The sequence below is a fragment of the Monodelphis domestica genome, chromosome 1 (assembly GCF_027887165.1).
Source record: "Monodelphis domestica isolate mMonDom1 chromosome 1, mMonDom1.pri, whole genome shotgun sequence".
Taxonomy (NCBI): domain Eukaryota; kingdom Metazoa; phylum Chordata; class Mammalia; order Didelphimorphia; family Didelphidae; genus Monodelphis; species Monodelphis domestica.
The window spans coordinates 388,492,739-388,519,336 of record NC_077227.1 but is presented as its reverse complement, the minus strand read 5'-3'; the positions used below and the strand labels follow the sequence as shown (position 1 = coordinate 388,519,336).

The 26,598-nt window shown below is 41.5% G+C and overlaps 4 protein-coding genes across 7 annotated transcripts in view; 2 read left to right on the top strand and 2 right to left on the bottom strand.

Moving 5' to 3' along the window:
- The window catches only part of CLTB (clathrin light chain B), a 40,374-nt gene extending 34,976 nt beyond the window's left edge, over positions 1 to 5,398 (top strand). For both annotated transcript variants that reach the window (XM_001370928.4, XM_001370955.4), the window contains one exon: positions 1,478 to 5,398. In XM_001370928.4, the coding sequence (XP_001370965.1) occupies positions 1,478 to 1,649 (172 nt within the window). In that variant the 3' untranslated portion in view covers positions 1,650 to 5,398. The remainder of the gene's footprint in view (positions 1 to 1,477) is intronic.
- Positions 5,399 to 7,057: 1,659 nt separating this feature from the next.
- On the bottom strand, positions 7,058 to 8,738 carry HIGD2A (HIG1 hypoxia inducible domain family member 2A). Its single transcript, XM_001380871.4, has 2 exons — positions 8,480 to 8,738; positions 7,058 to 7,554 (listed from the first exon to the last, which is right to left on the bottom strand). The coding sequence occupies exons 1-2, from the start codon at positions 8,634 to 8,636 to the stop codon at positions 7,382 to 7,384; spliced, it is 330 nt and encodes a 109-aa protein (XP_001380908.1). The 5' UTR covers positions 8,637 to 8,738; the 3' UTR covers positions 7,058 to 7,381.
- Positions 8,739 to 8,965: 227 nt separating this feature from the next.
- On the top strand, positions 8,966 to 12,823 carry NOP16 (NOP16 nucleolar protein). Its single transcript, XM_001370905.5, has 5 exons — positions 8,966 to 9,099; positions 9,193 to 9,298; positions 10,295 to 10,370; positions 11,432 to 11,538; positions 12,365 to 12,823. The coding sequence occupies exons 1-5, from the start codon at positions 8,993 to 8,995 to the stop codon at positions 12,506 to 12,508; spliced, it is 540 nt and encodes a 179-aa protein (XP_001370942.1). The 5' UTR covers positions 8,966 to 8,992; the 3' UTR covers positions 12,509 to 12,823.
- Positions 12,443 to 26,363, bottom strand: ARL10 (ADP ribosylation factor like GTPase 10). Of its 3 annotated transcripts, none has more exons than XM_056811633.1 (6): positions 26,183 to 26,362; positions 25,815 to 26,003; positions 24,582 to 24,750; positions 22,601 to 22,776; positions 19,426 to 19,622; positions 12,443 to 12,584 (listed from the first exon to the last, which is right to left on the bottom strand). In XM_056811633.1, exons 1-5 carry the CDS (start codon positions 26,216 to 26,218, stop codon positions 19,446 to 19,448), a joined length of 747 nt encoding a protein of 248 aa, XP_056667611.1. In that variant the 5' UTR covers positions 26,219 to 26,362; the 3' UTR covers positions 12,443 to 12,584; positions 19,426 to 19,445. The 3 variants fall into 3 exon arrangements, with proteins under 3 accessions (XP_056667611.1, XP_016279976.1, XP_016279979.1); XM_016424493.2 differs by lacking the exon at positions 12,443 to 12,584 and adding an exon at positions 17,080 to 17,342; XM_016424490.2 differs by lacking the exon at positions 12,443 to 12,584 and having other exon boundaries at positions 13,661 to 19,622; positions 26,183 to 26,363.
- Between the last annotated feature and the right edge of the window lie 235 nt (positions 26,364 to 26,598).

The window sequence follows — 26,598 nt, the reverse complement described above, 5'->3', positions numbered from 1 at the left end:
ACAAGGAAAGCCAGTCTCTGGCTTCCTTTGAAGAGAAATAGATCCAATCTTTGCTGATGGGATAAATGAACATGTTTTCCAGATCCATGCTCATTTAACTTTCTGGGTCATGAGCATCCTTTCACTTAAAGAGCACTTAATCAATTCCAAAGGATATTTGCAAACTTTAGGTCCTAACCAATAGTCCTATGAGGGAGGTAAGGAAAGAAAAAATTTCATCATTTTACAAAAGGGAAAAACTGTAGCACATAGAAATGATTTGCTCAAGCTCATACAGGTTTTGAATCTACATTTTTCCAACTCCTAGGCCTTGCCTAGAAGGATCACAGGATATAGAACTAGAGGGAAACACAGAATGTTAGAACTAGAAGCAGCCTAAAGAGATCAAATATTCAAAATTCTCTCATTTTATAAATGAGGTTAGCCAAAGAGGTTACATGATATGCCTAAGGCCACTTAGGTAGAAATAAAAGATTTAGGTTTCAAATAAATTATTTTGGCTTTTTCATATCATTTAAGATGTCAAAAGGAGACACCCAGCTCGTGTCTCCTGTACACTCCTTGTTTTTATTGTACCTTGAGGCTTCATCTACTGGATCCCATTTTCCTGGCAATATACTCAGATCCTCCATTAACATCTTCCTATGATGCCTCATTATATCATGGAGATGACCTTGGGTTCTCAGAGTCTATGCCAAGCTTAATACAAGCTCTGATAGATCTTACCCAGCTGCAAAGTCTTCAAGAATGGGGGATTGCCAGGTTGTATCTATTGTCCAAGAACAAGCCAACCCAAGTATGGAAAGTTGCATGTGGTAGACCATTAACAAATGCTGCTTGAATTGAACTGAGTTGAGAGCCTCATTATCAGGATGCTGGGCACTGAGTGAATTTATTTTTGGACTCAGAAACTTGTGAACCCATGGAATTATCTGCTATGGTATGTAGTAGTTGCAATCTGTATAGGTAGATGTATTCACACTGATGAAATCCTTAAGTATTTCAGAAAGTCCAAATCTTTCTGAATGAAATGTTTTTCTGTTAAAACTGGCTTTCTGTTAGTGTTGGGAGTATCACAGAAACTAAAAAAGGGTGTTGCAGGACCCTTTTTTTTGCCCAAAATAGAGCAAATCATAAAGGACTACATAATAAAGCAAGTTCTAGATTGAGACCAGAAGATCCATGGCTGGAGAATTCAGTGACATTCAACTCCTGTGAGTACTGGGCCAGATACCAGTGTGATTTGAATTTGGCCCTTCCATTTGTTGGCTGACTATATGACCACGGACAAATCCTTTCCCTTTTATGAACTCCAGTTTCCTTTTATGTGAAATGAGAGTTGGAATAGATGGTCTCTAGAATCGTTTCCAGTTCTAATATTTTTTGATTTTGTGATCTTTTGGCTCCCTCTCAGTTAACATGATTTTCCATATTCTGGGACAAGCAATTAGTGATACCTGTGTTTTGCTTCTTGCAGAGCATCAGAAGAAGCTTTCCTGAAGGAGTCTAAGGAAGAGCTACCTGGCACAGAGTGGGAGAAAGTGGCCCAGCTGTGTGACTTCAATCCCAAGAGCAGCAGGCAGTGCAAGGATGTATCTCGCATGCGTTCTGTGCTCATCTCCCTGAAACAAACCCCACTGTCCCGCTAGGCACCCATCCAGGGTTACCAAAGAGCAGAGGATGAGGAGACTGGGGCAGAGGCCTAAGAAAAAAAAGAGAGGAGATTAGGAGAAGCAAATTTGTTTGCTCTGGAAACCACTATCAAGTTCTCCTCCAAAAGCCACAGCACAAAATGTTTATTAGTTAGTTCTCTCCCATCCTTCCAGGGCAAAGGAGCCTCCTCCCTGGTTTCTTCTTTCCTTCTCAAACCCACCTTCTTAGGTGTCATTTGCCACATCATGACCATCAAGTCCCCACAGTTCTTTTATTTTTCTTGGCTTAAAGGATGTATTATTAACTCTTTTTACACTTATTTATTATCATTCTTGTATCTTTGGAAGCCAATCTATGTCAGGCTGCCATTTGTATTAGGTACCATCCTACAACCTGTGTGACCTTTGCAAAGTCCTTTCCTTTCTCTAGGTTTCCGTTTACTCATTTATAAGACAAGCAGGCTTTACCAGATAACCTCAAGATCATTTCTTGTTCTAAATCATATTAATCTTGCCCAGCTCTATTACCTTCAAATACAGCAGAATCCAAGAGCAGATACCATTTAAAATCTGTGGGCCCCCCAAACAGAGCCTTCTCCAGCCTCTGCTGTTATCCCCAGGCATCTGCTTTAACTCTCTCCAGTTTTCTGTGTGCATTTCAATGGTTAGCGTCCATTTTAATGGGAAATGCTGGAGCATGTCTGAAGGTAACTCTTCCAGACCCATTTTGTGAAAATGGAGAAATAATCAACCAAGAAGTGGTGATGAATCAATCGATCAACCAGTGAGAATTTAATTGCCAGATGCTGTGTTAGACAATGGAGATACAAATATATCCTTACCCTCAAGGAACAGAAGTTCCTTAAGAGATATGGCATTTTCACAGATAAGCAAAAAAAAAAAATAAATAAATGCAAAAGTATTTTGAGGATAAGGTGAAAACAAAGGAAAAGAAATGGAAATGGGGAGAATTTAAGGGAGGGAAAGAGTAGAAGAAGCAAGGCTAGTATGTGTGCTCTATTGGTGGTTTCCTATAGAACTTAGCTGAGCAAAAAGGATGATCCTAGCCCTATAAAAATTTTTAATCTCTTTCAGGTTCTGCCAGGTCTCTGACTCAAAACTGCCACCCCAGGCCTCCCTAAAAAAAGACTAAAATTTCTTTGGATCGGAAGAGGTAGCTACAATGATCAATGCTGGATATTCACCAGATATCAATTTATACATACTGCTGCCCCCATTACCAATTACATTGTCCATCCCTTAAGCCCTTTGCCTTATAAGGGGCTAAGAAAAGCATCTGGTTCTGTTGTTGTTTTCTTTTTCTGACAGCCTAGACAGTGTTTTGAATTAAGGTGTCTATCTTGGGCTTGATATTTTTGGTTCATTTACTAGCTGAGCTCATTTCTACTACATTTCTACTACTTTCTACATTCTACTACTACATTTCCTCAGTAACTGGCATTCTTGACTTTTCCCTGGCTATAACCCCAGCCTTCTTGAGAAGAGCCCAGGTCTCCTGGCTGAGCAAAACCTCAGCCTCTGCTTTGGTCATAGTTTTCACCCCCCTCCTTGGATAATCAATCAACAAATATTTATTGTGCACCCACGTGAACCAGGCACTGCTAAGTGCTAAGGATACAAAGACAAAAGATAGCTCATGCACTCAAAGCTTACATCCTACCAGGGAGATAGCCCATATTCACACACATAAAATAAATATAATATATACACAAAATTAATACAAAGTGATTATGGAGTAGCAACCAAAGTCTTTGGTGGAGAAAAGCACTTCAGCCGAGCCTTGAAGAATGCCAGTGGTTCTGAGAGGTGAAGAGAGAGAGAGAATACTCATTATAGAGTACAGTCAGTGCAAGGTGAGAAAAAGGTCCTGTACTAGTACATTAGTTTGGCTGGAATAGAAATTGTTTAAGGAGAGGTAACATGTAATCAATCTCAAAAAATTTCTTCACACATTTTAGAAGCACCTGCTGTATGCAAAACTCTGTGCTTCAAGGTGGGAGAGATTTGAAGGATGTGTGGAGCTAACAGTTTAGAAGAGGAACAGCACACATGCAGACAATAAGAATCCATATGTGAGATGAGCAGGAAGATCATTAACCAGGGGCTCAGGAGCAGCTTCCTGGAGGAGCCAGTGTAAAGTTTTCTAGATAGTAGCTCTCTCAGCTAAGCAGTTGAAAGGTGAGCTGAAGGTATAGGAGACAGCTAGTGTTCAACACCTCTACTTTATACTTCCTCAGTGGTAGATATCAACTCCTTTTTTCTGAACTTTAACACGCTTTCTCTGACCATCCAGAAGAACTGGTAGTGCATGTCTGAGATTGAAAGGCTGGACTGATTTGAGAGTCATCTTTGGGAGCAGCACTCTTCCTCCAAGTCTGGCCTTTAGCACTTTGGTAATTTCCTAGTGCTCAAAGATTTCTTTCATCCAATTCTACCTGGCTTACATCCTTGCTAGATGAAATGTTATTCACTATGATGAGATTCCCAGGACCTAGGTACCAATGATCATTGGCAGAAAATTCTGAAGGAAATTCATCCATGCTCTAGCTTTCCTCCTTTACCTACCTTCTACTACCCTGATATAATCATCAGCAATATCATATGCAACTGCTGAGTCAATGGGTAGAAACATCATAAAGGCAATTTCAATGAGTTCTATCATTGCCTGGCTTTTTGTCTCTGTGAGCCTATTTCGAATCCTTTAAAAATAAACTGAAACCACAAAAAGAAAAAAAAAGTAATTTCTGGGATGCACCAGCCAATAAATTAATATTAATGTGCAATGGGTCAGGCATTGTGCTAAGAGCTGGCATAAAAAAAGAGGCAAAAAGACAGTCCCTACCCTCAAGGAGTTCATAGTCTAATGAGAAGACAAGTTATATACTGGAAAAAATAGGAGATAATAGAGGGAAATCACTAAAATTAATGAGGTTGGGAAAGACTTCCTATAAAATAGGAGATTTTAGTTAAGATTTAAAGTTGGGGAAGATCATAGGCAGAACTGAGGAGGGAGAGCATTGCAGGTAGGGTGGGCAACCCGAATAAAATGCCCAGAGATGCAGTGTCCTGTTTGTGGTAGAGCCAGGAAGCCAGAGGATTTTTCTGTTTATCCACATTGGGCACCTGGCTGTAGCTGTCCCTCCAGCCAATTCAAATCTCACCAATCAGCAATCAGAAGTGAAGACCAGGAGAGCCTAGATACAAAATGGCCAGGTACTACAAAGGCTTTGAGGTGGGGGCTTAAACCAAACTCAGATTAGAAGTCAGAAGATAATCATGCAAACTTATGGAACACTTTGATTTCTTCTACATTTATTGAGCACATGCCACATGTAGAGCCTTATGCTCAGGGTTAGTCTTATAGTTGGAGTAACTCATGATCCAGTCACTTCCCTCCCAGAAAAGTCCAAAGTGCTATATAAAGTTCCCAAGAAGTCACTCCACTGACAAGACTCAGAAGACTTGGGGAGGTATTTGATTGTGCTTTGTGATTACAAAGCACTTTACATACCTTATTTCATTTGATTCTCACAATGATCTCATGAGGTAGCCAGTGCAAGTGTTATTGCTCTCATTTTATAAGTGAGCAAACTGAGGCCCAGAAAAGGAAAGTGAATGGTCCCAAGGTCACACAGCTTCTAAGTAGAAGAGCTGGAACTTGAACCCAGGTCTTGAGAAAAGTGCTTTATAAGCTGCAAAGTCATATAAAAATGTTATTATTCTGATTCAAAGTCTAATGCTTTTTGTACCTCTCCATGATCTTGTTCAGAAAGTTGATTCCAGGGGTGGGGTTGGGATAATAACAGAAGCAACTATATTCTCTAAAAATCTTCCCTTCTTTGTGAGAACAAAGTGTAAAATGTTTTCACCTTACAGCTATGTCTACCTCATTTCTGCTATGTAGCTAGCTCCCTCACCAATCTCTGGCAGTTGACACCACAATGCTGCATGAAGCATGTGAAGGGTTAACAAAGTACCTTACTCATGGTTAAGTGAAAGAGGCAATATAATTATTATACCATTTTTCAGAGGAGGAAGTTCTCTCAGAAAAGTCTAGTGATTTGGCTATGGTTACACAGAGAACATCAGCACCAGGATTCAAACTCTCAGCTTCTCATCTCCAAGTCCAAAGCTCTTTTTTCTGTACTGTGAAATTTCAGAGAAATCACAGGATTTGGGCCTGAGGAGGAACTTTTGATATCACTGTTCAACTTTACATCTACTGCCAGAAGTTTCTATATATTTGCCAAACTCTCCTGTTGGCAAATTCTGAGAGTAAATTTATCCAAGCCCCAACTTCCATCCTTGCCTGCCTACCTTCTACTCTGGATAGAAATTAATACCTTGGGCAGGTTTTTGGTTTTGTTTTGTTTTTTTGACTGGTTCTGAAACTAATTTTTAAAAAGGCAGGAGAAATAAGCTATTTTCAAAGGGGAGGGAGATCTCCTCTTTTAAGTGTTCATTGATATAGAATGAATCATCTTTATTTTTCTTGGTACTTCATAAGTTACTCTGGGCAAAAAAATCAGTTCTTGGCCAACCTTCAGGAATCTCTACACTTACCTAGGCCAGTAGTCATGACAAGCATCCACTAAAAACCTTCTTACTTGAACCTGAAAATAGCCTGGTAAGGGACATGAGGCAAGAAACTCTTATCCATAATTCATTTTACAGAGAAGAAAATAGGAGTTCAGAAAAGTTAGTTTCCCTTAAGTCAGAAAGCTAGTTAGTGGTAGACACAGAACTAGAATCCAGCTTTTGCTCACTCTTCGTAGAGCCTTGAGATTAAGCTGGTGCCACTGAAAAAAGTGTAAGTATTCTTGAGGGGGATGCTCAGGACCAAATTCCTTTTCTGGACCTGTTTTGGTAGGTTTATAGATTTAAAACAAAGGAACCTCAGGAGTCATCTAGTTTAGTATTTTATAGATGAGAAAAACCGTGGCCCAGAGGATTTAATGACTTACCCAAGGGCACAAGGGGTAATAAGCAGAGCTGAGTTTTAAATCTAAGTCTTCCCACTTTAAAATCCACTGCTCCATTCACTGGGCCACATAGCTCCATTTCTAAAATGAGAGAACAGAACTAGATGTGTCTCAAGTTCTGTTCTAGCTCTGACACACAAGTCTTCTTTTATGTAATCTCATCATATAATACAAAAGAACTAAGGTTAAAGTTAAATTCACAGTGTTTAGTTAATCAATCTGAATATGTAGTGAATAAATAGAATATTAAACTTGAACAGCTTAATATTGATATTCTAGCACCTACTCTTCAATTTCTCTGAGACTTGGTTTTCTCATCTGTAAAATGAAGATAATATTTGTTCTAACTACTTTGCAGCACTCTGGAGAAAGAAGTTTATTGTAAATCATAAAACACTAAAGGATTGTAAAGAATTATATTTATTATGTAACTATTAGATACTAAATGGATAATACAATGAGCACTGTCTAGGAGGAGCAGGAGAAAGGTTAGCAAGGGAAACTAAGACAAATTGTGTTCTCAAATCCAAACTCAGTTCATTCTTTAATGAAAAAAGAAAATCCATTACATTATCAACAATTCTGCCTGAGGGAAACACAGGACTCACTCAGTAGCATTTTTAGATATGGCTTCTGCATAGGGCCAAGAAATCCTCCAATCCCTCTCTGGAAAGCTTCATGGGTCCCCTGCAAAATGGTCACTGATTCTTTCAAGGGCCATTGGTCTCAGTGAGGCCTGGGTGATTTTACTGCTGAGACTACCAAGCCCCCCAGAATGGCCATCACTGTAAAGCCCTGAGCCAAGATCCTGGTCCTCATCATCATTTGGGATCTCTGGCTGTTGCCCCGGTGAAAGCAGTAGAGTCCATAAGAGAGGGCTCCAGCTGTGGCCAGACAACCTGTAGAGGAACAAGTCAGGTGGAAGGAGGAAGTTCAATATCAATCTAATTAATCAACCAGCACACATTTATTAAAGTACCTACCAGGTGTCAGGTGCAGTACCAGATGTTAGGGATACAAAATCCTCCCCCCCCCCCAATCTTTGCCCTCAAGGTGCATACATTCTCTATATAAAAAGATATACAACTTAACAATGACCTAAGGAGCTTTGTCTCCTCTTTGTACTCAGTTCTGTGTTAGAAACGAGTCCATGGTCTTGGCCAAGGGGCTTAACAATCTGTTAATTTGGGAGCTGAAAGGAGAGGGAGTTATTGTATATAAATAATTATAATCCATGCAAAGAATAGAAGGCAAGACCAATCATGAAGAATGTGACTGGTTATATAAGGAGCACAAAGAAATAAACATCTCTTACTTCCTGTACCCCCCAAACCTAATACTCCTTTAAGTGTCCCACTTTTGTTCTTCCTCCGCCCCCTTCCCCATTAGTGATGTTCCCTTCCCAGGATGCCCTCTTCTTCCTCTCCCGCCCCCAGTGACCCTTCGCAGACCCCCTGGACTCTCACTCAATAAAACCCTAACGGCACTTCGTTACCAAACGCCCGGAGCCAGGGAAACAAAAGACAAAAACCAAATAATCCCTGTCCCTGGGGTGAGAGTGGAATGCGGGGGTGGGGGGTGGGGGTGTACACTCTAAAGGGGGAAGGGAGGGAGAAGATGGGGGTGTGTGTGTGTCACACTGTACTGCGGAGGGGAGAGCCTCCAAACACCCAAGTCAGTGAATTCGAGAGAGGCGAAAGTGCTGCCAGGGGAAGGGTCCGGGGAAACGGGGGTGGCGCCGGGGAAACTCTGGTGTCCCCCCTACTCCAGCATACGCTCCTCGCTCAGGTTCCTACCCCTTCGTCGGGTCTGGTCCCCTCTCACCTAAAGGCACCACCGGGTTCTCGCGGATCTTGCGTCCAAATTTATCTCTGACGCTCTCATCTCGCAATAAATTCCGACTGGGGCTGAAGCCTTCAATGACTGGGGGCTGAGATGGATCAAAGGGAACCTCCGGAGCCACTGATCCAGAGGATGTCATTGTTGCAGATACCGTCCTTCCAAACCGAGGACTCTTCCAAACTCGGAGCCCTTGCCCGCCCCTTCCTCTTCCGCTGCCTAAAAGCTTGTTGTCAAATCGGGGCAGCCGTATTGGGCCAGTTGGCGCATGCGCAGTGGAAGATTATGGGTTGTATTTTACAGGCGGCTAAGACCACGTTTCCCAAAAGGCTATTCGGCACGTTCCACTAAGGGTGCGCAAGAGCATGCGTAGCAAATGCGTTGGGCTACTGCGTCGGCTGCCGCGGAAGTAGAAGAGAAGGGCTTCCACACGAGTTATTAGCTCCTTCGGTAGGGCGCTTTTGAGCCTTAGGAACTTGTGGTCTCGGAGTCGCTGAGATGCCTAAAGCGAAGGGAAAGAATCGACGGCGGAAATTCGGTTATAATGTTAACCGTAAGCGGCTGAACCGGAACGCGCGGAAGAAAGCAGCGCCGAAGATTGAGTGGTGAGCGCGAGGACTTGGGCTGGGTCATTGAGGGGGCAGGGAGCGTGCCAGAAGCGAGGCCGGGTCTCACTCATTGCCTGGCTTCTCCCACAGCTCCCACATCCGTCATGCTTGGGATCGCTCCAAGTCCGTACAGCAGAACCTGGCGGAGATGGGCCTGGCCATGGACCCCAACCGGGCTGTGCCTATTCAGAGAAAGGTACGTGCCCCTGGATCCTTTAAGCATCCCCAATTCCCCGTAGAACTCATTTTCCCCCATTTCTGTGGAAGATGTTGATGGCTGGCTGGTCACACACCTAGGTTCCCAGTCCATATAAGAGTCTACTTCTCACGCTCCCACACACCAAACATTTTCTTTTTTAAAAAACCTATCTAGTAACAACTTTAAGACAAGCTTGGCTAAGCAAGTGGGAATAAGTGACTTGATTGCCCAGGGTCACCCCCAGCTAAGAAGTTTCTTGAGCCCAGGTATAATCCCAGGTCCTCCCGACCCCAGGCCTTGCTCTGCCACCTGGTTGCCTCTCCAAATTTCCAAGTAGTCATTCAACAAGCATTTATTAAGTGCCAGGAATATGCTGGAGATAACAAAAGAAAGGCAAAAACATTTGCCCCCAATTTTGCTTTCACATCATCTTTCTAACGAGTTTTCTCTTTATTCTCACAGGTACTACTCTTGCTCAAGTTCTCATCTCAGGCCTTGACTTTTAGCCTCATTAATTTGTCTCCTTACCTCCAGGATTTCTAGACCTTTTTCTACTTCTTTCAGTTTGACACCCAAATAATTGCCAAAGTGATATTCCAAAAAATATGATCATCATGTCACTCCCTCCAGAAATTCTAATGGGCACACATGGGGAGAGTTGGATGGCCCAGTGGATTGGAAACCAATTCACAATAATGAGTCTAAGACAAGGTAAGGGTTAAAAAAAAAAAAAACTTAGAGATTTGTCTTTGCAGCAAGAAAAGGGAACCACTGGAGCCTTTTTTTTTTAACCATTACCATCTGTCTTAGAATCAATACTTGTATTGGTTCTAAAGCAGAAGAGCAGGAAGGGCTAGGTTGGGCTTAAGTGACTTGCCCAGGGTCCCACCACTAGGACTCAATTTGGTCAAATTTGAACTCAGGACCTCCGGTCTTTAGCCTGACTCCCAATAATTACCATGGTTGTTTGTTTGTCTGTCTGTTTGTTCATAGATAACACTAATGGATGTGGATGTTAGCAAGGGAAAAAAGCCCAAGAAGATAGTGCGGAAACCCTATGTCTTGAATGGTAAGTATGATGGTTAATGATGCTCACTTGCATTTCGAGCCTCCTATTTTGTCATCTCCAGATTTGGAATTAAAAAAAAGAATTTTTAAATAACCATATACAGAGTACACACCTATGCAGCCTTCTTGTTTTGGGTTGTTTTAGAAACATTACAAGATTATGTTAGAAGACCCGACTTCCTATTTTAATTTCACCACTAATATCATCATAAGTAATACTTAACCATCCTAAGCCTGTTTTTTATTTATAAATTGGGAGTAAAAATCCCTATCTTCGTCTAGCTGGGTGGTTGTGAGTTGTTCATTGTGCAATTGGAAGACTTAGTTCTTAGCACATTTTGACAAAGGCTAATTGTACTTTGTCATAATAGGATGGAGAGTCAGAAGAGGAAACTGCTGGCTAAGAAAGGAAATGTAACTTGCCAGAGTTTGTAGCAAAGGTAGGACCAGAACCCATGCCAGGATGATAGTTTTCAGCTGAACTGAACTTGATATCTTCTGATCCAACTTTATTTTTTTTTATTTATTTTACAGATGAGGAAACTGAGACTCAGGTTAATTAATATGTTCAAAGTCACATAGAAAGTAAAAGAATTTGACTCCAAAATTATTGTTCTGCTTTACTGGGAAGGGAAAATAAAAGGAGTTGGGGGAGGGGGGTGCTCTCAGAGCTTAATAGTTTGAAATGTGTTTTATACTCAAAAATTATTATGTAGTACTGTTGGGGGATTCAGGGGAAAGAGACTGAATTTGAGTTCTTAGTGATGGCCTGGTTGCCTTGAAGTAATGTCTAATTCCTTTAGGAAGCTATATCCTGTCAGATAACAATAACAACTCCTAGTTTTGTTGTGTTTTTAAGGTTTAAAAAATATTTCCTCATAATTGCACTATATTATTTATCCCTTTTTTTGATGAGGAAATACATAAAGTACTTCCCTTATGGAAGTTTAGCTGCCTCCTGTGAAGATAGGTTAAGTGGCCTATAAGATGTTGATGAGTTATGTATTGGTGAGATTCTAAAAGGGAAAGGCTGGGCTATATAATTTTTTTTCTCCTCCCTAGACCTGGAAGAAGAGGCAAGCCTGCCTGAGAAGAAGGGAAATACCCTTTCGCGGGACCTCATTGACTACGTACGCTACATGGTTGAGAATCATGGGGAGAACTATAAGGTGAACATTCATGGACCTCTTGAATCTCTTAGGTCCTACCCAGATGGGCCATTGCTCCTTAACATATGCCCAAGTGCCTTAGCATCCTGACACTGTAGCTATACTTGGCTTGTGTAAACATGTGTGATTTCCTTCGAAGCACCTGCATGAGACTTGCTTCTGACGTTGCTTAACTTTTTGATAAAAAAAGATAAAAAGGGCATATTTGTTAGGGGGTGACTGATGTGTCCAAACAAAATGTATAGGGAATTGGCAACGGGCACTTTGCTCAGAACAGAAAAGTGATCATTCCTATTCATGAAACACTTAAGGGTCATAATATTCTTTAGTCATAACAATCCTATTGGGAGGGCAGTATAAATATTACTCCTATTTTGTACAGGAGGAAACTGACTTTCAGAGAAGTAAGGTGACTTAACCCAGCCTACAGCTTATCAGAACATCTACCTAGGTGTGCTTATTCATAAGTCCAGTATATCAGTCAACCCCTTAGCCCAGTGCTTCATGCATACCATGAAAACCATGTGGCCCTCTTTTTCCCCACTCCGATTTTGGCAGGACTAAAAATGGTTTTGCATTTGGGTTCTCCTAAAATGCCTGAATTTGAAGTATGGGATCCTTTGATAAGAGCTGTCAGTTACTAAAATAGCTCTTTCAGGATCCTTCAGTTCTGAGATTTAGCCGACCAGCTTGGTGTATTAGTTGATGACTAAATTCCTATGTAAGTTTTGGCTTTGCTATTTGAGCAATGTGTCTGGATGGAGTAAAGAGATATGTAGTAGGAAGAACTTTCATAGTGATTTCTCTGCCTCTTTTTCCTTCTTAGGCAATGGCCCGGGATGAGAAGAATTACTATCAAGATACGCCAAAGCAGATCAAGAGCAAGATTAATGTATACAAACGCTTTTACCCTCAAGAGTTTCAAACCTTTATTGATTCCCTGGAGAAAAACAAAATGGAAGTAGAGTAAGGGCTTTGTGCTGCAAGCAAGTTGTGTCTTAGCGAAGTGACTTGTTGAGCCTTTGGTGGAATGATGGCTTGGAGAACTAGATGGAAAAATACATCTGTAAGAAAGGATTCCTTCCCATGCTTTCCTAAGGGTTTTACCCAATTTTTTCTTCCCAGCTAGTGGTGGATCCTAGAGACTCTGCTTCTTGAAGTAAAAAACAAATTTTAGGGAGTTGGGGGGAAGGGAAGAAGCCACAACAAGCTGCCTCTATTGAAGAGATTTTTTAAAATGAAGTCTTGGAACATTAAAGCTCATGTGGTATTTGAAGCTTTTAAATACCTGTCTGTCAATTTTAGAACAAGACGGATGGCAGTTATCCCTATTAAGAGTACCCTTCCAGCCTTGATGGAGATGTGCCTGGCTGTTCATCTTTCCCATTGGGTCCCTAGGGGAAAAGAGGCAACCTTTCAAATGCTTGAAGCCATGATCCACCTAGGTTTGTTTTGGGCTAAACATTCCTCAGGCTGTATTTTCCCTATTTTAAGGGTGAGGCCAAAAAGAGGTAAAGTTATTTGCTCAGGAATACTTAGCTAGTAGGAAGTATTTAGGCCTTAAGAATCAAGTATTAGGGGGGCAGCTGGGTAGCTCAGTGGATTGAGACCTAGGCCTAGAGACAGGAGGTCCTAGGTTCAAATTTGGCCTCAGACACTTCCCAGCTGTGTGGCCCTGGGCAAGTTACTTCCTTACCATTCTTCTGCCTTGGAGCCAATACACAGTATTGACTCCAAGACAGAAGGTAAGGGGTTAAAAAATTTTTTTTAATTAAATTAAAAAAAAAAAGACTCAAGTATTACATTGTATACTGCCTCTCCTGGCTGTATATTTTTTGTTCTGTGATGACAGTAGAACAGGTCTTTATTTGTATAACACTTGTTCAGGGGACCCAACTTCTTAAATCTCCAGCAATAGAGAAACCTATCTTTGAGACAACAACTCTTAATTATTAGGTTATCCCTAAAATCCCTGTTATGGAACTGAAATCAGTGCTCATAGTTATCTTCAGGCAAAATATCAATATTTTGAGATGGAAGGAAAGAAAGGTAAAAACACTTTCATGCCTCTCGAGTTTCCCACAATACTGTTTCTTTCAAACCAAAATCATGTTAAGTAACACTGGTTTAAAAAATTTTATTTTGTACTTCTGGCATTTAGCTTCACAATCATTTCAGCCACCAATAAATCCAGTTTGTTACACCTCCTTAGAAAAGTTAAACATAACCTTAGGTAGGAGACTTTTCAGGGTTGGATGTTAGCCATTCATTTTTCTAAACAGACATCAGAGAACTCCTGAGAACAAAAGGCCTCATACTTATGCTTGGTCATCAAATTAAAACTAAAATGTGATTGTGATCTATAGAAATCTGAGAGGAAATGCTGCTGATCTAACCCAGAGAATAGTTTAGGATAATAATAGTGGACAATATAGCATACTGGAAGTATATAAAGTGTTTTTTTCTTTCTTACCTTACTTCTGAGTACCTCACAATAACCTTTGAGGATCAATGCTGCAAATATCACCATTTTGTAGATAAGAACTGACCCAAAGAGGTGGCAAGACTTCCAACATTATACAGGTAGATTCAAACCTTTCTCTGACCCCAGATCCTTTCTGTGGCCTAATAGTTTTTAACTATTGTATTATGCATTGGGTTTAATGGCATTCAAACATTTTAAAGTGCCAAATATATAGCCAAAGCAACATGTTATCTGTTGAAGCATTGTTTGTCCTGTGTTGCTCTATTTTCTAGCCTGCCTAGACCTCACAATAGGTTGAGATACCAAGCTAAAATTGGTGTTTTATAAGCTACAGTTGTGGCCAGCTAGTTTTGTCTGTAGTATTTCTGGGTGTTAAGGCCTTTTTATCAAAGCCCTGGCCAGAAGCAGCATTGTTTCCCTTGACTACTAATTTTCTAGACTTCATCTGGGGGCAGTGTAAAGAGCTCTCCTTGGATATACAAAACTGTACATTATTTTCATGGGTGTATTTAGCTGAATGAGTTACATGAATTAGGTTTCCCACATTGACAAAACTTAAAATGAGGTTTCTTTAGAAGAAAAACACATACCCTGAAAAAAATTGCCATAAGTACCATATTGAAATTGTTTCCTATGAAAGTTTTTATTCTTCCCTATTCTCATTTTTGTTATCTTCACTTTTTTTATAGGCTATGTAGATTAGTTTTCGCCCCTTTGTTTTATAGATTAGGAAGAAGGGCTCAAGAAGTTACCTCTGGCATCTCTACTAAGTATGTTTATGTCTTGAATATTAGTTATGTAAATATAATTTGAAGAAAAATCTGTTTAGAGCAATATGCTAATGTGTTTACCTCTTCCCCCTTTGTGAAAAAGGTTTAGTTCTAGAACCAGGCTGAAAGATGCTAGTCATGAGGAGCAGTTGATAAATTTTTCAGACCATCAGGAAGCATTTAAACTGCCTAAACTGTTAGGGTGGAAAGAAAGATCTGGATTCAGATCCTAGCCTTCCTATTTCCTTCCTTCATGATCTTGGGCACATTCCTTCATGGACATTGGACTATAAAATGTTGGCATTAAGTTGGGTAATATCTTGGATACCTTCTCATTTTTAAGTCCTCTGTCACTTAAGAGGTTTTTAATATAGTTTAGAGTCTAAAGACAGGAGCTCAATGTTGTTTTCAATGATGCAGCTCCTCTAACTTCAAGTTAAGTAAGTTTGGGATTGGAGAAGGGCACATTGGTATCTATGACAAATTAGAACAAAGCAGACACGATGGGGGGTGTGGTGGGGAATACTAGCTGCATAGAATTAAGGCAGTAAAAGGAATCAGTTGCCAGGGTTGTTTTAACAGAATAATTTGTGAGCTAAGTTTGGATAGGATAAGGGTTAGAGACTTGCGCGAGAAAAATTGCTTAAGAGTATCTGGGGAAAGAAGCACCAAGAGAACTAGAAGGCAGCTAAAAGGCCCCTTCAAGTCCTTAGCAAATAATGTTGATGTTCCTGTTGGGTCCTATTAGGTACCAATTAGGAGGAAAGCTTTTAACTCAACTGACACCTCTAAAAGAGATGGTAATGCTGTCTTTGGGCACCCTGTAGCCTGGATAACAGCTCCCAGGAGTTTCTGGCTCTCCTATGGAGCATCATCATGCCTGAAGAATATTTCCAGTGAAGCTTTTAAAACTGAAATGGCCCCAATTCAATTGAATTTTTTTCATAAGGAAAAACATCAATACTGGTTCCAAATATAATATTCAGTTATACAATTAAGGCAGCCATGGTCCATAAACAAAAGGAAAGACAGAAAATCATTGATAGCTAAAGGACCCAGATACCTCTAAAATTGCAAAGGACATATCTTAAATCAATATTTGTCTCACAAATTAACCTTTATAAAGACTCCATGGGAAATGACATTTCTAATGACTGGCAAGTTAATTAGAATTTCAAGTGACAGTGATCATTTATGTCTACAGAAGAAGTTGACAGTAGGGTATCAGGAGTATGTTTTCCTCTAAGACAAACTTCCAAGCTTATTAAGCCATCTTTCATTCACTACCTCATTTTATCTTGCTCCTCTAATTTAGCTGAATTATGAAAGCAAAATTTATTTTTTTGTAACTTTGTATTTACCTAATAAAAATTTACTCTTCCCAACTTTTTCCCCTTAAATCTAGAAAGCAAGGAAATAGATATTTTTCCTAATGGAGAAAACAAATTGCTTTTATTTGATGTGGCCCATGCCAAATTTTTATTTCCTGTGACCATTTAAAACTAGCTTTATATCACAGTTGTCAATGTGGGGAATTGAGAGATTAGAACCCTAGCATTTCAAAGCTGGAAAGGACCTAGGGATCATCTAGTCTAATCCATTTGACCCGATGGGGTACAACAAAGGGGAAACCTGAAATCACATGCAGTTAGTAGTAGAGCTGAGCAGAGAATCCAGGCCTCTTGACTCCAATACAAGTATTCTATGCTTTAACATATTTCCAATAAGATTATTAAGTACTTCAAGGGGAACTTTGGCATAGGTAAATTAAAATTCACACTGTACTTGGCTTTAAAACATTTGATTATTTTTACTAGAATTTAGAATTTGTTTGCATTCCCTGAGAGTGCTAGCCTGATAAGTGTCAGACAGAGCTAGTCTAGATCTGAAATCTCACTGCAAGCAAGTTCATTAACAGTTGACACCATTACACTATTCAACTTCATGGCCTTCAAAGGTCTAAAAGCCCAGTGGGGACTAGCTCCCTTGCCCTCTTCAACAGGCTATTACGTTAAAGATATCCATAGTTTTAGTCATTTTGCTCTTCCCGACCATGCTAACCATCTAGGATATGAGTAGCAGCACCAACAAACTTGGGGGGGGTTGCTGTATTGGGCTGAGGCTCAAGCCCAGCCCTGCTGGCCTCATGGCATGATTTCACTAAGCAGTTTTCTGAACCCATTAGAACATATGTGGAATAGTTAATACACAGTAAGTACATTGATAGCTTCATTCTCCATAGTCTGGAAGAATACACAAGATGAGATTTTAAAGCTGGACAGAATCTTTGAGTTCATCTACTCTTATCTCCTTTATTTTTATAGTTAGGGAAACAGGACTCAAGAAGATGAAGTGACTTAGCTAAAGTCACATACAAAGCACAACTCATACCTAGGTCTTCCGACTCAATGTACTACACAACAGCTGCCTCCATTCTTCCATCTTCATTCTAACAAGGTTTGTGCTTGTTTTGGAGTGTCACAGTCCTGAGGAAGGGAGCTGGAGAGATGTCAGAGCTGGCCAAGGCCACAATATAGTAACAGGGAGACCTCAGGAAAGAGGAAAGGCCTCTTATTAGTGTCCACAAATGTTAACTCTTCTTCCCTGACTAGGTCAAGAAGCAAGTAAGCTCAAGACTTGGCATCCCCCCTCCCAGAACCTGCAGATCCTCCTTGGAGAACTTATACTCAATATTAATCACTGAAATAATAATATGTTCTGTTTTAGACTACCTCAGCCCAATGTGGAAACACATTGATCAGAATAGGTTAGGGCCAGAGCCCAGTGATGGGCAAGGGCCTAGAAGTAACTTTAGATGTGAACTGTTGGTATCTGCCTCCAGGAGGCTAGGGAAAGGAATAAGATTTCGAGGATTTCATTTTACACTTTCTGGACGGAAGGCTTCTGAATAAAGGACCATTTGTATCTATATTCCCAGCACTAAGAATAAGACTGTCATACAGTAGCTTTCATGAAATGAGCTATCAGCTGATTTGAAGGAAAAAGAACTTCACAAGTACTGTACATCAGGTAGTCAGATCCTGAGACCTTAAAGGATGAAAAACCAAAATTTGAAATCTTGACAAAACCAAGATCTCATTAGCATAAGTACTTCCTCCATGGGTTCAGATTTTAACCTGTTATTAATTGCAGCCATCTCGCATGCCGTCCATCAACATGTTCCATAGATGCTCTGTCCGGTGTGCTGGAAGGCTTTTAAAAATATTTTTTAGATGACATGGCTGTCCTTATCTTTCACTTCATGACCCGTCCACATCTGGTCACCAGAATACTCTATACCATTCCTCAAGTTCATTACTACTAATATGTACCTTTTTTGCAGTCACCACTTTACTGTTCAGTCTCCTCACTGTCACCCATAAGAAGGGTTTTTGCAGCAGCCAGCAGATTGGGATCATTAAAAGTGCTATAGTTTCCCAAAGGCAATTCCACTCTCTTTTGTTCAATTCTAAGCCCAGTAGATCTCTCTGCAGGGCCCACCTAAAAATCATACCATCTTTTCTTTCCTCATTCACTTTTGTGACAACCCATGAAGCAAATCAAACCATGAAAAACAATAATAATAAAAGATAATTGTGGAATTGGCCCAGACCTGTGATTTCAGTGGTGTAGGAAATTCTCAGGGAAGAACCTTCTGCCAATGAAGGTAGGCAACTTTTGTCATTTGTAATCCAAGAGAAGCAAAGTAACAACTAGGGCTGCATAGCCAGTATAAGTCTAAGGCAGGCTTGAACCCAGGAAAACTCCCAGGCCAGCTCTCTCTACCCCCCACTATATCATGCTTCCTCAATAGTAAAAATTTAAATAATAGCTTATATTTCTGGGGTACTTTATGGTTCAGAAAATATTTCACAACCCTATGAGATCAGTAGCACCAAGTTATGAGCCTTACCAGGGCCCTGTGAGGCAGGGGGTTCTCTAATCCCCATGCCAATTAGAGATGAAGGAGGTTCAAGGAGGATAAGCCACTTCCTTGCCATCATGTGGATTATAAATAACACAGATTTGCCCAGGTAATCTGACTCCAAATCAAGTGCTCTATTTCATTATACTGTAGTATCATTAATAAACCACTTCCTATTTGAGATGGTTTGGCACTGTAGGCAGGTTCTAAAGGGCCACTTTGTGGCAAGAGCTGAGGGCCATTGTAAGAAAGCAGACCCCAAAAAAAGATCTTCACCCTGGAGGGGCTCCCTGGAAAGTGACCACTGCCCTAGTCATCCCAGGTACAGGAAGCAGAAAGAATGTGTCTCTGCATGGATCTTATTCTTGGGAGTCCAGATTAAGCCCAGGAGCCTAAGGAAAAGAAGAAGCCAGTTGTATAGAGCTAATCCAGGGTCCAAAATTATTTTCCTCAGAGGATTTTAGACCTGAAAGGAACCACTTTGGTCCAATCCCTCATCATACAGATGATCTGGATATAGGCCCACAGAGATGAAGCAACTTCCTTAAAGAAACAAGTATTATCTAGAAAAGTCTAGGTTGGAACCTAGGTCTTGACTCCAAATTAAGGGCTTTCAGGGATCCTCAGGAAAGCACCTTTCCAACCTGAAAGTTAACGTAACTGCTGGAGACCTGGGCTGGGTGGGAAGCTGAGTGGTGAGCCCTTACCCCAGGAGGTATATTTCCAGTCAAGCTTGGGAGAGAAGGTCCAACAACAGCGTCCAGACATGGTGAATACTTGGGGGTGAAGAGCCTGGCCCAGCTGGGGGAATGCTGGCTGGCAGCAAGAAGAATTCACGCTGGCCAAAGGCTTGCAGGTCCAGTTCTTGCTGCAGTTGAGCCACACTCAAGGCCTCACTCTTGTCCTACAGATGAAGAGGGGGCCAAGTCTGAATGACAACACCATGACATTTGTTACACTATAGTCGGGTTAGCCCAGAAGTGAGAATGTATCCATTAGCCCTGCTTGGAGTGAGAGGAGTTTGAGGAGGGCAAAATAGTGGAGTCCCTTTGTGAGGACTGAACCCTTCCCTCATCTCTATCTCCCTGCCATTATATACACCACCTTCTTCCTTTTTCATTATTCTCTACCCCTGTGCTGTCATTACCACTCCACACCCCTAGCCCAGACACTGCTGGGTCCCTGGATAGCTTTACTGATTAAATAAGAGAGCAGTGGGTCTTGCTGGAGGGATTCCCTTTCATTGCCTGTCCCTCAAGTTCTTTCTCTTTACTTCTACCAACTGACATCCCCAGCTTCCTGCAAGACTCGGTTTAAATCCTAACTTCTTACAGTAGACCTTTCCTGATACACTTGCTTCTTCACTCCTCACTCCTACTTCTCCCCATCCTGCCCCAAGGTGCCTTCCTTCTGGAATGGCCTTCAATTTTCATTGCATAGATCTTGTATATACAAAGTGTTGTATGTTGTCTCTTCCATTAGAATGTGAGCACCTTAGGGGGCAGCTGGGTGGCTCAGTGGATTGAGTGTCAGGCCTAGACACGGGAGATTCATATCTGACCTCAGACACTTCCCAGCTGTGTGACCCTGGGCAAGTCACTTAATCCCCATTGCCTAGCCCTTACCACTCTTCTGCCTTGGAACCAAAACACAGTGTTGATTCCAAGATGGAAGGTAAGGGTTTAAAAAAAAAAATGAGCTCCTTGAAGACCAGGACTTTCTTTGTATTCATGCCCTGCTCCCTCAACCTAAGACTATATCTGGCATGTAGATGTAGTTAGTAGGACCCAATGTTTATTGACTGACTGACTTCACTCCTGCCATCATGATATATGCATAATCACCATGCTTCCTCTTGTAGACACTGATTCTTAGATAAAAAGGGGGAGGGAGGGCTGAGGATCTACAACCCAGGTCTTCTGTGAATTCACTCTTCTTTTCCAGGACACCAAAGTTTCAAAGAATGCTTCAGCTTAGGGGCTTTATATGAGTAAAAAGTCTTCTAAGTTATAAAGATGGGAAGAGCCTTAGACATCATCTAGTCCAATTCTTTCATCATGTCCTCATCCACAATAGTCAGCTTTCCCTTTCCTATCCTCCTTGCTTCCATTCTAGAACCCCTCAGCCTAGTTTAGGGGGGTGAACCCTGGACTGGAAGTCAAGTCTTGGGTTTCAACCCCTAGTCCAATGTAAGTTTGAAGGTGTAGACTTTTTCCTTTTATTTTCATATGCTCAACACCTAGCACAGTGATTTGCATACAGTGTGATTGTAACATATATAGGTGATTAATGATTTTTGAATTTCATTTTATAGATCACTAAAAGTGATTCCCAAAGAAGAAAAGTGGCTCTCAGTCTAAGATCATGTAGTTAGTAGCTGAGCTGAGGTCTGAAGTCAGGTCCCTTAAATCCAAATCTAAGGTTCTTTCCCCTACACCAAATTCCTCTTTAAGCAAATTGAAAACAAAATCTTTTGGCTTCTTAACAAGCCCTTCAACCTACTCTCCCTTCTCTTCATCCTTCAGCACCAATGCCAGATTAATCTTCCTTACACAAAGGCTAAAGAAGTTAATTTTCCTGCCTTGTCCTCAATTCTCTTATCCATACAATGAGATTATCTCTAATGACTTGTTCCATCTTTAAAACACTTATGCTCTTCTATACAGGTAAAGCCCCTAAATTGGAACATCTCTGTGCAGCTATGGTATTGGAATATGAACAATGGATTTGGAGTTGAAAGACAGGTTTAAATCCTGGTCATAGCATTTACTGACTGAGTCACTTTGGACAAGCTCCACTTGAACAACTGAGGTTTCTTCCACGATATTGGTAGGGAGGTAGAGAGGTAGATGATTCTCTTCCACTCCTAAATCCCACAACAGATTCAAATTTCAGTTACTTCGACTAGCAGCTATCATTTATATAGCACTTAAAGCTTTGCAAAGCACTTTTCAAACATCATCTCATTTTATCTTCACAACAACTTGGCAGTTAGGTGTTGTTATTATCCCCATTTTACAGATGAGGAAATTACCTTGGCCATTACTCTTGCTGAGGCTCAGTTTCTTCCTTTACAAGTGAGAATAATAATGCTTGTGTTAATTACCTCAGAAAGTTGTTGAGAAGGAAAAGCTTGTAAACCTTAAATCATTAGAGAAGTTACAGCAATCCCATTTGAGCCATTGATAGGAAGAAAAGTCCCTTTATATACACACTAAGGTATTTCTAGCAGTACTTTTTGTAGTAGCAAAGAACTGGAAACAAAGTTGAAGCCTAACTAGGGAATGGTCAACAAAACGTCATGCGTGAATGATAGAATATTACCCTTTGTTGTAAGAAATGAATGTGATAAAAATAGAGAAAAATGGAAAGATGTCCATGAACCAAAGCAGAGAGAAGTAAGCAAAGTAAATAATATATGTGGTGACAATAATGTAAATAGAAAGAACCACACATGCACTTGTGCTCGAGTACATACACAGACACACAAGTGAATGCTACAAAATTACAAAGAGCAAGCCTGGCTCAAAAGAAGACATGAGAACATATACACACACACTACACCTTTGCAGAGGTAAGAAGTCAACAATTATGGTACATTGTACATTTTCATACTATTTTGATGTTCTAATCAATTATGCTTATTCTCCCCTTTAGTTGTCTTCTAAAATATTATTTATTATATAGGATGGTTCTTTGGAAGGGGAAGGGGAAATGAGATTGAAGAAATTATGGCAATATGAAAAATTAATAAAAATTTAGTTTAGCAAAAATTTAGCAATCAATATAGTTATTATTATTGAAATCCTTGAATCAGCATACCTGAGTTGGTGTTAAGATGTTAAAGATCTTGCTTCATCCCCCAGGAGCATGCTCACTCACCTGTTTATTGGCTACCACAACCACAGGCAGGTCTGGATCTTCCGCCAACAGCATATGTAGCTCTTGCCGAGCACAGGGCAGCCGTAGCCTGTCAGCAGAGTCCACCACAAACACTAGCACATCCGCCTGGCTCAGGAACTCCTTCCAGTAAAACCGCAGGTTCTGGCTGCCACCAACTGAGAGGGAGTGATGGAGGAAGGGACAAACAGAAGGATCATAGGGTTAATAGTAGAAAGGTCCTGGAGATCATCGAAGCCAGTATTCTTAATCTTGTTTTGGGTCCTTGCAGTCTGGTGAAATCTATGGGCTCCTTCATTGGATAATATTAAATGTGCAAAATAAAACACATGGATTACAAAGAAAATCAGTTCATATCTTTTGCCAATTTGTCAGTTGAGAAATGGCTCATCTGAGCAGTCTTATTTTTAAAAAAACACAGACCTTTTTGTCAAACAATACCTTCTCTAGTGTGGATAGGAAGAGGAGGGAGGTGCCTGGGAACTTTAATGCAATAAACAAAATTTTAAAAAACAAGGGAAATCAATTATATTAATATATATATATACACACATGTATATTTAAACTTGCAGATCCACTGAAATATATCCATTATCCATAGAACCCAGATTAAGAAACCTTGATCTGATTCAAATCTCTCATTTTATATATCAAGAAACTGAAATCCAGAGTGGTGAAGGAATTTGCAAAAAAGGTAAAAAACAGCAGACCAGGAAGCAAACTCAGACTGATTCCATATCAAGTGTTCTCTCTACCACATCATACTGGTAGTGAGTTTGTGAAGTCACCATCTTGGTGACCTTAGAAACACACATTTTCTTTCTGACCTCTGGGCCAGTCTCATCATTTTGTCTCATCTCACCCACATACAACATTTTCATTTCAGCTAAGTCCCTCCCCCTGAGGGTTCCTCTGCCAAGGAAACCTTGCTCACCCCCTAAGGAAAGAGATCTTAATTCCCCCAGTTGTTAGTGATCCCCATTCCAGTAAAGCTACTTTGTATATATTTTGTGTTTACTTACTTGCATATAGGTTTTGTCCTCAGCACTGCAGAATGTAAACTCCTTCAGGGGAGAACCTGTTTTTATTTTTTTCTTTATATCCTTTGCCATTGAGAGATAGAAAGCTGACCTTGAAGTCAGAAAATCAGGATTCAAGATCCATCTTTGATACATTCTGACTGGCTTCCTGGGTAAGTTATTGTCTCCTTAAGAGATAGAATCTCTCCGTTCTAGCCAGCTCTCGGGCTAAATGAGAAGGTGCTGACTCTCATTGCTCACCTGGGAGATTATGTACTCATAGTTCCAGTCCTGATTCTTAATGTTGACTATTGTGCCTGGAAGGCACCTAATAAATATACCTGTTGCAAGGTCTTTGTTGTTCCCTTAATACACCTGGCTTTTTCCTAACTCTCTATCTTTGCTTGGACAGACCTTCCCTGAACCTGAAAAATCCTTCTCTTTTCTTCCCATCCAAATCCTACAGCAACCAGCTGGAGCTCCTACATCTCCAACAATCCTTTCTCAACTATTCCAGCCCACACAGACTTTCTCCCAGCCTCACACATGTCTGTACAACATACTCTAGTTCTCCAGTGTATATATAGTGACTTATATTACTGCCTAATTATTTCACGTCTTAGTTTTGTCTCCTCCAAAAGACAGCTTCCTGAGACGGGGAAACCTCTGATAACCCTTCCAGTTGTGACATTTTGTGATTTCATGAGTCTTCTCTTGAGCTGGTGCTCAAGACTTGGCAGAATATGTATAAACCAACTTATTTTTCTTTGACTTCTGGAGTACCTCATAATTATTTTCCCCCATTCCTTCTCTTAAAAGATTGACAGAGTGGTTTCAGTTTTTGCTGCCACTAAGCAGCCATATTGGCTCCACCCCACCCCCACCCCCATTCCTTCTCCTGAAAGGCCACAGATAGGTATGGGCATTGGCTATGCCAAGCTCACCCTCTAGCAAATCCATCTGGAAGCTCTCAGTGGGAAGCCGAACAGAGTTGAAACCCCAGGTGGGAGCCATGCGTTCTTTGGCTCCATGACCAGAGAGGCAGTGAAGAATGGTGCTTTTTCCAGCCCCATCCAGACCCAACACCAGGACCTGTCGCTCATCTGGATCCAGCTGCAGAGAAAGCAGATTTCAGAGACATGGGATCAGAATGGAAAATGCAGGCTTTGTATCTTGTGCTCTTCCTTGGGAGACACTAGAACCCCGGGAACTCTTACTTGTTCTTCAAGAAAGGGTTATATTTGAGAAGGCAGCAGCAACAGCAGCAGCAGCAGCTCTCTATTCTGAAGAGGGTATTAAGGTGAAAAAGTCATTAACACACTCCAAACAGTAGCCACACCACCGCTGGCTTCCGAAGCTACCAAGAAGAGGTCTGGGTGACCCTCCCCTAGGAAAAGAGCTGTGGATTTTTTAAGATTCTTGGACTACACAGCCACTGGTTTGAGGGAGAGAACTTTCCCCCAAAATCTCCCCGGGCTATACATTTATCTTTGGAATTCTGAAAGATAAGAGAAAAGCAAGTTCTCCATTTGTTAACAGGGACCAGCAGGAGACTAGGCTTTGATCAGCTAACAGGAACAAAGTACGAAGATTAAGTGGATTCTGGAAATATATAAATTTGAGTCCTGCTTTTCCCTCTTAGACCCTGGCTAAACCCCCACACTTAGGAAGATGAGTCTCCTCATCGGTAAAATTAGGGTATTAGAATTAGCCCATCTCTAACAGCCCTTTTAGCTTCATACCTAGAGATAGTAGCAGTAAGAAAATTAGATTGCCCTAAGAATTGCCCAGGTGTCTAAGGTAGGGTGGCTTAAAGACCTTAGAACATACCATGTGGATAGAGAACACTGACCCAGGTTGGAGCAGTCCCGTGAAAAGAAATATGGGCACACTCAAACACATCAAATGGGACAAAACTATGCACACACAGATACCCACACAAAATCACCGATGTGTAGGCACACCGGTGCACATAGAGAACCCAGCCTGTTGTAAGCCCCTCTCCCAAGAGGTGGAGTGGTTGGGTGACATTTGCTCCACCCTGAGTTGGTCCTTGAGAGTATTGTTCCCTGTATTTCGGTCCAGGCTCCGGGTTAGGGTCGTGTCCCCCACCCTCTAATACACCCCTCCCCCCAACCCCTACCTCTCCGCTTGCCCCGCCTGGCCATCCCGCTCACCTCCCCCACATAGGGGCTCAGCTCTGCTTCCCACCAGGGTCGCCGCCGCCGCCCGCTGCCGTCGCTGAAGTAGGCCTTCCATACAAAGAAGAGCATGGAGCCCAGCACGGCCACAGCACCACCCAGCAATAGTATAACATGGCTAAGGGACCGCGGAGCCATGAACTGGAGCTGGAGTCTGGGATCGACCTAGAGCAGGAGTTAGAAGCTGAAGCTGAAGCTGAGCCTGTGCCTGAGCCAGAGGAGGAGCCCAAGTCACCTCCCAGACCCCGCAAAATCCCGCCCTGAAGCTGCTGCTTCAATCCAGCTGTGCTGCAGCTGGAGATTTACTCATTCCCTCCGCCCCCCCTTTTAAAGGGGACACGCACCTTTCCTGGAGCCGATTGGATTAGGCAAGCAGTCATCTAAAAAGCTGATCTGCAGTCCCATTGGTATCTGCCATAGGACCGCAGTGCCACAGCCCTAGCAATATACTAGGCTGATCTCTTTGAAGATAGTGCTTCCCTAGACCCCGCAGGAGAGCTGGCCACATTCCTCGATGACTACAAGACCCAGAATTCACTTCCTGCTATTGTGCCTGGGCTAGTTTCTGGTGTACAAAGTCTCCATTCGCATCCTCCGCGCTGTAAAGTTACCCTTTCCCTCCGGCGGCGCTGTGAGGTTGGTGCGTAGATTTTGAGCTAGAAGTCCATCCCCTTAGTTTTACCTATTAGGAAAATATTGTTCCCATTTTACAGTTTGGAAAACTGAGACCCAGAGAAGTGAAGTGACTTGACAACTAGGA